General features: G+C 36.6%; 1 protein-coding gene, 1 non-coding gene and 1 pseudogene across 2 annotated transcripts; all 3 read left to right on the forward strand.

Moving 5' to 3' along the window:
• The first annotated feature begins 278 nt into the window (after positions 1 to 278).
• On the forward strand, positions 279 to 2,235 carry LOC140037722 (trans-resveratrol di-O-methyltransferase-like). The gene is made up of 2 exons (XM_072082727.1): positions 279 to 1,061; positions 1,417 to 2,235. Exons 1-2 carry the CDS (start codon positions 279 to 281, stop codon positions 1,729 to 1,731), a joined length of 1,098 nt encoding a protein of 365 aa, XP_071938828.1. The 3' UTR covers positions 1,732 to 2,235.
• A 641-nt stretch (positions 2,236 to 2,876) lies between these two features.
• Positions 2,877 to 3,972, forward strand: LOC140037970 (probable O-methyltransferase 3; annotated as a pseudogene).
• A 7,659-nt stretch (positions 3,973 to 11,631) lies between these two features.
• On the forward strand, positions 11,632 to 11,738 carry LOC140038194 (small nucleolar RNA R71). Its single transcript, XR_011841989.1, has one exon. It is a non-coding gene; the product is annotated as a small nucleolar RNA R71 (small nucleolar RNA).
• Positions 11,739 to 14,302: the final 2,564 nt, after the last annotated feature.

Raw genomic sequence — 14,302 nt, forward strand, 5'->3', positions numbered from 1 at the left:
CTTGTAGTGTGTGTAGTTACACCAAGAAGGAGACTAGACTAACCCATATACTCATGTATGAATTGGTCAAGAAAAGGAAACTGATGTCAGCTGCCTTTGGATCCTTGTTTCTGAGTTGATTTCATTGTTTATTTTGCTAACAGGTTCTTGTCAGACTATTAGAAGAAACTATTGCAACGTTATTCCTGTGAATCCCGTACCCGGCCTATAAAATGCGAGTTCTACTTGTAATTCCCAACCAAAAAGAAAAAAAAAATCCTAGAATTTCAAACAAAAAAATGGATTTGGCTAGAAATCTTGGTGATCATACTGGTGAACTTTTTCAAGCACAAGCTCACATATGGAACCATATATTCAACTTCATAAATTCTATGTCCGTCAAATGTGCAACTCAATTAGGCATTCCAGACGTTATTCACAAACATGGCCAGCCGATGACCCTTGATCAATTGATCGATGCTCTTCCCATCAAGAATGCAAAAGCCCCTTTCGTTTATCGTCTCATGCAGATTTTGATCCACTCAGGCTTCTTCATTGAAGCAAAGATTCCTGGAAATGAGAATGATAATCAAAAGGGTTATCTGCTCACTTCTGCTTCTGAACTCCTTTTAAAGAGTAACCCTTTCAGCATGACGCCGTTTTTACTAGCCATGCTCGATCCCACCTTGACTGATCCATGGCAAAATCTCAGCCAGTGGTTTCAGAACAGTGATGAAACCCCATTTTATACTTGCCATGGGAGGTCAATTTATGCTTTTGCAAGTTATGAGCCGTGGCTTAATCAATTCTTTAACGAAGCAATGGCTAGTGATACCCGGCTCGTTAGTAGTGTGGTGACCAAAGATTGTAAGCATGTTTTTGAGAGTTTGAATTCATTGGTGGATGTTGGAGGTGGAACTGGAACCTTTGCTAAGGCAATTGCTGATGCTTTCCCTCGCCTGAAATGCGCTGTGCTTGATCTCCCTCATGTTGTTGATGGCTTGGAGAGTAGTAAGAACTTGGCCTATGTTGGAGGTAACATGTTTGAAGCCATTCCTCCTGCGGATGCTGTTTTAATGAAGGTATGAAATCGATGTTGCACGTTTTCTAGTTGACAATTTTCTTTTATAGAAGTTTTATTTAGGTTTTCATCCTAACTGCCTGAGATCATAGGATTAAAATTCACCAATTATGGGAAGTGTCAACTTCAAAAGTAAGATTGAGCAGAAGAAATTGAGGCTATGCTTAATCTAAGAACTGCATCATGAATTGGGAAAGAAAAAAAGAACAAAGTTTTAAACGTCAAATTGATTGCCTGTGTTTGGTACTATAAGAGAATAGTTTTGTTTTTCCTTTTTGACGCAAAAAGCTTTAGATGGGGTGTAGTGTTTCTAACAAAAATTTTCTTTCATTGTGATATAATTTGCAATCAAGCAGTGGATATTGATTGATTGGAGCGATGATGAGTGTGTACAAATACTAAAAAAATGTAAAGAAGCAATTCCTAGCAAGGAAAAAGGAGGCAAAGTGATAATTGTTGACATGTTCTGCAAAAGTCTGCAGAAAGGGGATGATGATCATGAGACGATTGAGACCCAACTGTTCTTTGATATGGAAGTGATGGTTCTACTCAAAGGAAGGCAAAGAAATGAGAAAGATTGGGCGAAACTTTTCACGGAGGCAGGCTTCAGTGACTATAAGATAACTGCAGTATTGGGATTGAGATCTATCATTGAGGTTTATTATTATTAATTAATATGCTTTTTGAAAATGTTGTTTGTGCTAAAGAGCGATGAATCTTTAGTCAGGATGTTCAGAATAAGTTTTATGGCTTTGGAGTGTTTGTTTTACTCATTTATTGGCAATAGACAAATTGCCAAAGTCCAGTCTTGAAGCTGAACGTGGGCGGCTGATCAACTTGGTTCGTGCTTGTATCTTGAACCAGATTTACTCGCGATGTTCACCGGATTTTCTGGCAATTGGGTATTGAATGAGAAGAGAAAAATTACAGCCGCTTGTATAAATAAATGCCATTTCCTCAGTTGAAGGGCACCAAAGCTCAAGTGAAAGACAGGAAATGAACGAGTTCAATTTTTGAGTGAGTGTTTGAGCAGCTATTCTCAAGAGTGAGGCTCAATTATTAGTGTCCAATATAAATTTATTTTGTGTGTTGTTATTAAATATATTTTGAGTGTAATAAAATTGTTCATTTGCCTCCTTTATATAAAGGATTTAATCCATTGATTTGGTATTAAATCCAACACTGGAATGTGTCCAAATCCCAGCCTGGAATACACAGCAAGCACATTATGTATAAATGGTGTGGAGTTGAGGTAGCTAAGGACAATAACTGTTTCCAACATTGTTGAAGTTGAAGTAGATGCATCGCTTCCGCTTTAAATTCAGCCATTACAGCTGAATGTAAGTTGAAGAAAGAACGGATAAACATGAGGGACAAAAACTTTCTAAGTTGTAAAACACTTTCTAAACAAAATGTAAATTACTTATTCAATTTCGAAACAATGACATTGTATCTAATTAATATTCGTGTAGATCCATATATGTTTGTAATTTCAAAGTTATGTGACTTGCTTTTGGCTGCACGTTATCAAAATTTGCCATGTTGAGAAAATCTTTCCCATACATCATATGGGATGGTGGCACCTGACAACCGTCCCAGCCCATTCTCCACAAATACACCTTTCTGGATCTTGCAAATATATTAGTCAACAAAAAGAGTGCGCAGAAGAACTAAATTGAATTGTTATAGCCACTCATGGCACCAGTTACTAATCATCATGCCTATTCATTGGTATGGGCCTTATATGCTCTTTAACTATAAGATTGGATGCCTACCTGTTATACCCAAAGAGGAAAACAAAATCGACAGCGAAAAGATGGACTTGGGTAGAAATGGTGATGCTAATAAGCTACTTCAAGCTCAAGCTCACATATGGAATCACATATTCAACTTCATAAACTCCATTTCCCTCAAATGTGCAATTCAACTCGGCATACCAGACATTAATCACAAGCATGTTAAGCCAATGAGTCTGGATGAACTCACCAATGCTCTTCCAATTGGCAATGGAAAAGCCCCCTTTGTGTATCGTCTGATGAGGATTCTAATCCACTCAGGCTTCTTCATCGAGGCAAAAGTTACCCACTCAGGTTATATGCTCACTACTTCTTCTAAACTTTTATTAAAAGATGAGCCTTTTAGCGTGACACCATGCTTGATCCTACCTTGATGGATCCATGGTACCACCTTAGCCAGTGGTTGCAAAACAACAGTGATGTGAATCCCTTCAAGACTTGTCACGGCAAGGTAGTGTGGGAGCTTGCAGGCCAGGATCTGAGGCTTAATAATTTTTTTAAAGAAGGAATGGCTAGCGATTCTAGGCTAGTTGGCAGTATTCTGATCAGGGATTGCAAGGATGTTCTTTCAATGTTGAATTCTTTGGTGGATGTTGGAGGTGGAACTGGAACTTTGGCTACGGATGATGTTACAATGAAGGTAAGATCACCTTTCCAAGAAGATGCAACAGATCCATATTCACCTTTTTGTTGTTAAAAGGCAGCTTAGTATTGATTCTAAACACATCTATATATGCTGCTGATTCATTACAACCATGTCTTTTTGATGTGGTATTCTTGACTAATTTGAATTCTTTGTGATATGAATGTTAATTTAAACAGTGGATATTGCACGATTGGAATGATGAGGAATGTGTACAAATGCTTAGGAAATGCAAAGAAGCAATTCCTAGCAAGGAAAATGGAGGGAAGGTGATAATCATAGACATGGTACTGAATGACCAGCAAAAGGGAGCTGATGATCATGAGGCAATTGAAAGTCAACTTTTCTTTGATATGCTGATGATGGTGCTTGTCACGGGGAAACAAAGAAATGAGAGAGAGTGGGCAAAACTCTTTTCTGAGGCAGGATTCAATGACTATAAGATAACTCTAGTACTAGGCAGGATTCATTGAGGTTTATTATTAGGAGTAGTGGATAATTTTTTTGGACTATTTTTGTTAGACATATGTAAGAAGTCAACATGTTTATCTTTTCTTCTTTTACGATTGTAATCTTTTGTGGCATTTTCTTTTCATTTTCAATAAATCAATATTTTTTTGGGAGGTGAAAATAGCCATGCGAGAATTTTCTGCAGAGCTATTCTGTCGGGCAGACCTGTAAGTTACATGCTCAACACTTTCCAAGCACAATCTTGAGTATTTATTTCTTTTCATGGCCCGTCGCAGGGAGAGAATTTGAGGAATCATTCGCTAACCCCAAGAGACAGACTACAGGGCAGATAACTTAGCCCAAAAAGGAGACCCAACATGTAGCCCATTGTGCGTAGGGATGCAATTGAGCTTAATCAAGTCGAACACTCCAGTATTTAAATTTATTTGATTATTTTAATGATTTTAAAATTTTGTTTAAGTTTGATTTGTTTATTTGTCTTATCGAACTTGAACGAGTTTGACGGGTTGTCGATACCTGTACAATAATAAAAATAAACTTAATTGTCAATTAAAATAATCAAAACCCGATTCTAAGTACTAGAGTAGGGACTCTAGGTGTGCAATGAGTTACTTGATTCACCCTGTTCTCGAAGAGTTTGCTTAATCCGATATACCCGACGGGATGACTTTTACACAAATAATTATTAATTTGTAAACAGGGCAAGTAGGGTCGTATCCTCAGGGACTGGGGATATTTATCTCTTTTGAAATCCAAAATAACACGAGGGGGTGTTTTTGTATAAAAGATGACAATTAAAACAATTCAACTAAAAATGAAATAGCCAACTAAAAATTAAATGACAATTCACTAAAATCAAAGTAATAATAATTAAAGGTCTAACCAAGAAATAACTTTAGCAATGGTTCACCTAATTGATCATCGATGCAAAGACAATTTCAATTATTTACTAATAAATAGGTTATAACTGCCAAACAAGTGATGACAGTCAACCCCTCCTTGCGATATCGGTGATTAAGGTACGCCTGTTAATCACTGCTCTAATTGAGAAATAACCTTAGGTACGCCCGTAAGATTTAATTTTTCAATTGCCTTACGTATTAGAGAGGCCCTATTCTAAACAAATAACGCACTACCAGGGTTATTTTAGATTAGTCCGCATATTCTTCTGACACAAATTTAATCATGCCAGTTGTCACTATTTCGAGACAATTAAACAATTACGGATTAATATTTCAATTGACAATAAATTATTAAATCAACTTATTATCCGGATCCAAGACAATCAATTAATTAAATAACCATAAGCATTGCAATCAGGGAATATACAAATACCAATAAATAAGAGAAAAAGATAAAATTAAATCGATCTCACAATTTTTAGACGAATTAAAACATCCGTTGTTCCTTAACTAGACAAAGGGGTTTAACTCATTGTTGATGAGAAAAATCCATACAAAACTGAAGCAATAGTCTCTGCCATTGTCTCGGTAATTGGGAGAATTCAATTCGTTTCAAATAATGAAAGGAAACGAAAACTACATAGAATGGTTAAATCTTCTTATTGTTCCTGACAAGCGAGGAGACAAGCTACTAAAAGACGAAGAAGAAAAGTAAAAAGCTAATCTCCAAGTTTGTCCCCCAATTGTCTGCTATATCTTCTATCTAATTTGTACCTTGCGGCTGCCTCTACTCCCAAAAGCCTAGAGTCCTAATCAAACTTTGACTTCCACTTCTTCTTTTTCTCTATTCAGCCGCCCCACACAACACAAAATAAGGAAACTTACTTAGTTATGGCTCAAATAACCAAATAACCAACTAACGGAATAGTTACGGCTCCTATGTTGCACATCCAAACACGAGCAGGTGTCACACGTCTTTTCTGAACTTTCTCGATATGTTAAGGTCTAAGTTGACGTGGCCATGTCGAGTGTGTTTGGATAGTGGGTTATTTGAGATATTTTTACTGTATCACTTTTTATGATGTGATGTATGTGAGATAAAAAGATAATTGGAAAGATAAAAAACTGTATTAAAAATTATAATGGTGATATAAGCAAATATATTTGGGAAAATAACTCACTATCCAAACACATTCAGTATTTGTAGTGTGAAATTTGCACCTATTTACCTAACAGGTGCCGAACCTGTACAATAATAATAAATAAAACCTAACTACCACCTGAAGCAGTCAATAATCAATTCTAGTACTGGAGCAGGGACTCTACGTGTGCAATGGATTACTTGACTCACCCGGTTCCCGAAGAGTTTGCTTAATCCGATATACTTGAATTAATTATTTAACTGAATTCACTAACTAGTAGACAGTGGTAAATAGGGTCGTCTCCTCAGGGACTAGCAAGAAATTTGTTTCTTTTCAAGTCAAGATTAATGGAGGGTTTTGGGATTAAATGCTAACTAAATAAATTAAATGCAAAAAATAATTAATTGACAGAAATAATTGGGAGAATTCTAGCCAAGGATACACTTCAGAAATGGTTCATGCACTGATCATCGATACATAGGTAATTCCATATTTATTAATAGATCAGTTATAGTTGTCATATACGCGATAAACAACCAACCCTTCCTTAATTTATCGATAGCCAAGTTATAACTGTTAACTATTTCCCTAACCCAAAAACAACCCTAGGTACAACTGTAGGATTTAATTTCTAGATTGCATTAATAATTAGAAAAGCCCAATCCTAACTAACAAACACGCTACGAGGGTTTGTTTAAGTTAGATCGTATGTTTCCCTGACATAAACCCAATTACGCCAGTTGCTACTGAGATAGGGATGACGAACAATTACGGATTCAATTACCCTTAACCAGCAAAATAGCCTATATGAATAATTAATTATTACGCACTAATCAATCATTCACACGAGCTATAGCAATTAAAAGTAGGAAACATATAAATACCAATAAATGAAGGAAACAATTAAAAGCGGTTTAGATCTCACAGTAATTGCCGAACCAATTCGTCAGTTGTACCATTGACTAAAAGTAGGAGGTTAGTCCTCCATTAATGGAGAACAACCATGCGAAAAGCAATCTGAAGCTCACAAAATTGTTCCTAGTTTTTCTATCCTTTTCTTCCTCTCAAAAGTTGGCTAAAAAGAAAAGTACAAAGACCTAAGTGCCTGCGAATTTGTTGCTGGCCCCAACTCTTAATCACGCGAGATCCAGCCTTGTTCCCTCTTATTTGCTTTCTTAAAACACATTCAACTTCCTTCCTCACAATCCGTAGTGATTGATTCCAAAGAAATCTCCTACCATAGGAAAACTACTTCCTAAAAGATAGCAAAACAAAGTGCTTAAAAGTCTCCTAAACCAACGCAATTACTAATTAGAAACTTGGCAGATAATATCATCTTCCAGTTATGATGACGACTCCCACTTGAATTAGGATACTGCCTTGCATAGAATCCCGCACACTCCGAACTTGATTGATGTCTTCTCATGCGTCCACACTTACTTGGAGGAAAATCTTCTAAAATCTGCTATTTCTGCACTTTCCTCCTCCAATTGGATAGACATCCCCTAAACATACAATTCAAACAAAATATGTCTATTAATGCAATATCCAATCCAATAAGAAAAGGAAATTATAACAAAATTAATGCTAAATTAGCATTCTATCATTACCACATTTTGCTCCAACTCCCTGCAATAAGTACAAATGCCACAAATGAGTGGAATCTGACAATTAATCTTCATTTAGTTAAGTAATAAGGGAAATTAATTATAAAATAAATGATAAAATTGTAACCTATCAATTCCCCCCACACCTAAACCATGCTTGTTCTCAAGCATGAGAATAGCAAACAAACACCAATATTTGACAATGACTATTGCTCAATCTATCTTATTGTCAAGATACAAAGAAAAATAAATATCAAGTATCATGGTCAAGATCCAATAAACATCACCCCGGTTAGCTTCTAAACCACAAACTCCTCCAATTTAAGGCAAACTAATCTAAAAAAAAGGAATGGTTGCTCAACATTTATCAACAAATGGTTCAATTATTAACCAAAATCTCAACATTAAATCCACAAACCGGCAAGCTGATTTTTATAACACACTAACACAACTTTCACTTTTTTTATCACGTTTTTCTATTTTCTCTTCTTTTTTTCTTTTTTTTCATAGTAATAAAAGACTTAGCCTCTAGCCATTAGAGCCTTTTGACGCGAACTCCAACATTTGCTAGATGGAGGAGCCCAATTACTCAGTTCCGATCGCTATGCAACCACGCATTCATAGCAATTACTATCTTTTGACGCGAGAATCGATACTTTAGGTGAATATCCCCGATTACTCAGTAGTAACAACTAGCGGAGTACGGTCAACTCTTATTTACAACCAGATAACACAATAACTCAAAATATCATAAAGAAAATAGCAGCAGCTAGCCTCCTTTTTCAAACATAGAGAACTAAAGTTAATAACTAGATCAATTCACATGAAAATGCCAACAATCATTCCCAATGCCTAGAAAAGTTAACCAAAAATTAGAAGAGCCACACAATCACCGATATTCACCAAAGAGATGTTCTTGGATTCAACCACATTAATTAGATACACTTTTATTACTGAATATTGGCAATAGCAGAATTAGAGTCAACAATCCAAAATCAAACCTTGGTATTCACATAAGAGCTTATCACTAAAAAGAAAGAAAATAAACGAAAGATAGACAAATAATAAACTAAAAATAAAGGAAAAATATCTAAAAACTAAAAATTACAAATACTAGCATCACATCTATCCAATCCCCCACACTTAAATCCGACATTATCCCCAATGGAGAGTAGAAAGCAAGTAAAGCGAAGAGGATAACGAAACTTCCCTGTCGAATGGCTAAGGGATAGGAGGGAATGGTGGAGTGAAACCGATGTGATGGAAGTACGCGGCCAAATTTTGAGACATCTCAACTCAATTCAACCAACAAATGTAAAACTCTCCACTGTAGACAGGGGCCAAACAATATCTCCGGGAGAGAATGATGGCGGTGAAAAGAAGGAGACACAGGTGGTGGCATGCGGCACGCGACGGCAGCTGCAGAGTGGTTTGGTTGCTGCGGCAAAGAGAGAGGGAGAGAGATGCACGGCGAGGGAGAGGCGGAGGTGTCGGCTTGGGCTTCGGCCGCTGTGGATCTTTGGCGGTGCGCGTTGGAAGATAAGAGAGAGATGGCGGCGTGTGGCAGATGTGGAGCGAGAAAAGAGAGAAAAGGGGAAATGCACGACTTGGCTGGAGGAGGAGTGAGCAATCGTGGTGAAGTGGCCGTGGTGGTGTGCTCGCGAAAGGGCCATGCAAGTGGGTGCGACGGCGTGAGGATGGCGATTGGCGAGAGAGTTGTGGCCAATGCAGAACCAGGGAAGAAGAAGGAAAGAAAAGAGAAAGAAAGAAAAAGAAAGGAGAGGAAGAAAGAAAAAAAAGAAAGAAAAGGAAGAAAAAGAAAGAAATAGTTTTTGATTTTTTTTATAAAGTTAAAAAGTTGTAATTTGAAAATCAGAAGCTATGGTTAAACGGAAAATTTTTCTTTTTCTTTTTTTTTGAATTAATTTTTTTGAATTTTTGAATTTTTAAAATTTTTTGTTTGTATTATCATTAACAAAATTTATTTTTGAAATTCAAAATTAGAGATTAAAAGGAAATCAAAATTTTCCTTGAGGTTTGAGTACTTACATTTCCCGCAAACATGATGCGGGCACGTCAAGAAAGCAAGAACCCTTCTGACGAAAAGCTCTCCAGGTGACTCGACGAGAGCGCGTCATGAGGATGGAAACCCTTCTGATGTAGAGCTCTCCATGTGACTCGACGCGAGCACGTCATGAGGGTAAAAACCCTTTTGACCATCAAGAAGTTACGCCTTGCCACGCGCCCAATTGACACGGGCGCGTCAAATCAGAGAGATACCTATGAATCATTAAAAAACGAAAATTGAACCCAAAAATCTATCAAACTCAAGGAAAACATATTTAAGCTATCAAACAAAACTGAACAAACAACTAAAAGAAATTGGGTTGCCTCCCAATGAGCGCCTTTCTTTAACATCTTTAGCTAGACGTTAAACAACGCTCTTCAATCTGGATGTAATTCAATTTTCCTTGTAATCGGTGGCTCTCCTCCGAGATCCAAATAGCCATTGAATGCAGTCTTCTTTCTTAATTTTCTATTCCTTTTCACCTCATAAATTGCTTTCATCCCCTGATACTTGTTCGTAGTAACTTTGGATTTATCCCTACAAGCAAACTCAGAAAATTCTTGTACAGAATGATTAATAGCATGAATAGCAAACACAGAGTGAGAGTTAATAGGATATTTCATTATATCAAAAATATTAAAGTGGACTATTTCTCCATCAAATTTCATTGTGAGAGTACCGTTACTAATATCAATCTTAGTTTGGGCAGTACTTAAGAATGGCCTTCCTAATATAATGGGTGATGGATTTGGGGCACTTCCATCATCCATGTAAAGCACATAAAAATCAGCAGGAAAAATTAATTCATCTACTTGCACTAAAACATCCTCAACTACCCCATCCGGATAAGCAAATGTATAATCAACCAATTGAATTATTATCTCTATTTCTTTCAAATGTCCTAAATTTAGGGAATCATAGATTGATTTAGGTATCACATTAATAGAAGCCCTTAAATCTAGCATGCCATTTTTTATATTAGAATGTCCAATCTTATAGGGGTAAGTAAACATACCTGGATCTCCGCATTTAGTTGGTAGTTTCTTTTGTAAAATCGCTGAAACGTTCCCACCTACCACAATATGCTCATCCCCTCTCAACTTCTTCTTGTTAACGCACAAGCTTTTCAAGAATTTAGCGTATTTTGGCACTTGCTTGATTGTGTCCAACAAAAGGATATTGATTACCACCTTGCGAAAACCTCTAGAATTTCCTTTTCTTTATCTTGCTTCTTTGGTTTCTCTAACCTGCTCGGAAAAGACGATGAGTTAGTTCCAATTCTAATTATAGAATCAGGAATTACCTTTGGACTCGCATTTCTCATTCCTTCATCCTCAAGCTCTTTTTCAATTCGATCTTCATTTTTATCTTTCGAAATCACAAGTTCAGGTCCCTGAATTTCCTTTCTGCTCCTTAAGGTCATTGCATTTACATTCTTCAAGTTCGATTCAGGTTGAGATGGCAATTTTTCGTAAACTTGGAATTCCAGGCGGTTGATTGCCACTACCATCTGACTCATCTGATTTTGCATTGCTTGCAGCTGGCTCATTTGATTCCTTATGTTCTGCAGGTCAGAATCTGTCTTTTGTTGATCCGCACTTTCTTCTTAGATCATTAGGCACATCTCTGTAGAATGACTCATAGTAGTGCAAATCCCACACACTTTGGCCCGTGATGCATTTCCTACAGCCAGTTGCCTAACAAAAGATGTTAACTCAATCAACTGCTGTTGGATAGAAGATGTCTTTACCTCATTCACCTTGCGTGTTGGGATATCCTCCCTCGTACCAAACTGCTACGAATTCTCAGTCATTCCTTCAATTAACTCCCACGCTTCTCGAGGAGTCTTGTTCACCAGTGCCCCTCCACTTGCAGTATCTATTATACTCATGTCTCTAAAGAGTACCCCTCGTAAAAATATTATATAAGCAATTGCTCACTTATTTGGTGCTGAGGGCACTTGATGCATAACTTCTTGAATCGCTCCCAGTAATCATAAAGCGATTCTCTTGGATGCTACTTGATGCCGCATATTTTCTATCTTAGAGTTGCAGCTCGAGACACAGGAAAATATTTGTCTAAGAATTTTTTCTTCAACTGGTTTCACGTGGTGATGCTATCTGGCAGTAGGTAGTACAGCCAGTCTTTTGCAGAGTCTTTCAAGGAGAAAGGGAATGCCCTCATTTTTATCTACTCTTCTGTGATCCCCGGGGGTTTCATGCTATTGCAAACGACATCAAACTCTTGCAAGTGCTTGTAAGGCTCTTCACCTAGTAAACCATGGAAAGATGGCAAGAAATGAATTAGACCAGATTTTAACTCAAATGGAGTGTTATCATCTAAATTTGGGAAAGTAATGCACAAAGGCTGCTGAGTTAAATCAGGAGCAGCCAACTCTCTTAATATTCGTACATTTGTCATGGTGACTTCCTTTTGGTCCGAATCACTCGAGTGATCACCACGCAAATTTGTCGACTCCGCCTCTGGATTAAGTCCCCGAGATGCAGCACTGGATTGCTCCTCTCTGAGCTGTTTAGTTTCTTTCCTAGTTCGGTGTGCAGTCTTCTCTACTTCAAGGTCGAAAATCAATTCGCCTGTACGAGAAGAACGAGGCATGCACTAGAAAAAATACCTGGAAATTAAAATAAAAATAACACTTAAAAAGAAACAAATAATTAACGTCAGTCCCTTGCAATGGCATCAAAAATTAACAGGTTGTCGATGCCTGTACAATAATAAAAAATAAACCTAATTGCCAATTAAAATAACCAAAACCCGATTCTAAGTACCGGAGCATGGACTCTAAGTGTGCAATGGGTTACTTGATTCACCCTATTCCCAAAGAGTTTACTTGATCCGATATACTCGAATGGGATGACTTTTACACAAATAATTATTAATTTGTAAACAGGGCAAGTAAGGTCTATCCTCAGGGACTGGGGATATTTGTCTCTTTTGAAATCCAAAGTAACATGGGGGGTGTTTTATATAAAGAATGACAATTAAAACAATTCAACTAAAAATTAAATAGCCAACTAAAAATTAAATGACAATTCACTAAAATCAGAGTAATAATAATTAAAGGTCTAGCCAAGAAATAATTTCAGCAATGGTTCATCTAATTGATCATCGATGCAAAGGCAATTTCAATTATTTACTCATAAATAGGTTATAACTGCCAAACAAGCGATGACAGCCAACCCTTCCTTACTGTGTCGGTGATTAAGGTACGCCCGTTAATCACTGCTCTAATTGAGAAATAACCTTAGGTACGCCCATAAGATTTAATTCTCCAATTGCCTTACTATTAGAGAGTCACTATTCTAACCAAATAACGCACACCAGGGTTATTTTAGATTAGCTCGCGTATTTCCATGACACAAACCTAATCATGCTAGTTGTCACTATTTCGAGACAATTAAACAATTACTAATTTAATACCCCAATTGACAATAAATTATTAAATCAACTCATTATCCGGATCCAAGACAATCAATTAATTAAATAATCATAAGCACTGTAATCAGGGAATATGCAAATACCAATAAATAAGTGAAAAAGATAAAATTAAATCGATTTCACAATTTTTAGGTGAACCAAAGCATCTGTTGTTCCTTAACTAGACAAAGGGGTTTAGCTCATTGTTGATGAGAAAAACCCATACAAAACTGAAGCAATAGTCGCTGTCATTGTCTCGGTAATTGGGAGAATTCAATTCACTTCAAATAATGAAAGGAAACGAAAACTGCATAGAATGGTTAAATCTTCTAGTTGTTCCTGACATGCGAGGAGACAAGCTACTAAAAGGCGAAGAAGAAAAGTAAAAAGCTAATCTCCAAGTTTGTCCTTCAATTGTCTGCTATATCTTCTATCTAATTCGTACTTTGCGGCTGCCTCTACTCCCAAGAGTAGGGATGGCAACGGGGCGGGGGATCCCTCCCCCATCCCCTGCACCACTACCTATAAATTCCCCCTACCCCTACCCCATCCCCCGTCCCCCGCTCCCCCCACCCCGTTCCAGCCCCGCCCCGTTTCTCCCGCGGGTGCCCCCGTGGATGTAATAAAAATTTATTATATAATTTTGTTATAGTTAAATTTTAGCAAATAATCAAGTACTAAAATATCAATATATCATCAAATTATTATTCATTGTAATTTTACAATTGAAACTTATAAAAATAATCAAACAAAAATTATTTGAATACAATCCAACATGATGAAATAAATATAACTAAAGTAGTCAAGTTTTCACTTTTATCACATATACAATCACTAATTTATTATTGTGCTTGTACTTTTTTTAATAAAAAAATGTTATTGTATTAAGTGTAATTAAGGATTTAGTAAAAATGTATTAGTAAATTTAGTATAACCAATTAATAATTTGTATTAGTACACATATATAATTATTAGTATAATTAATAATATCAATTATATTATATATACTAATAGACATTATATAATACATATAACTAATAATATCATTATCATAAGTTTGTAACTAATTAAATTATATATTATATATATAGTTATATACATATATATTTTATATATTTATTTTTTTAAAGCGGGTGGCGGGGCGGGGGTACACTCCCCTGTCCCCCGCCCCGTTT

The sequence above is a fragment of the Coffea arabica genome, chromosome 3c, assembly GCF_036785885.1.
Source record: "Coffea arabica cultivar ET-39 chromosome 3c, Coffea Arabica ET-39 HiFi, whole genome shotgun sequence".
In the NCBI taxonomy this organism is placed as follows: Eukaryota; Viridiplantae; Streptophyta; class Magnoliopsida; order Gentianales; family Rubiaceae; genus Coffea; species Coffea arabica.

Excerpts from the sequence above, each read along its gene's own strand:
- LOC140037722 (XM_072082727.1), top strand. The coding sequence starts at position 279 with ATGGATTTGGCTAGAAATCTTGGTGATCATACTGGTGAACTTTTTCAA. Across the intron at positions 1,062-1,416 it reads CGGATGCTGTTTTAATGAAG|TGGATATTGATTGATTGGAG; the intron begins GTATGAAATCGA and ends GCAATCAAGCAG.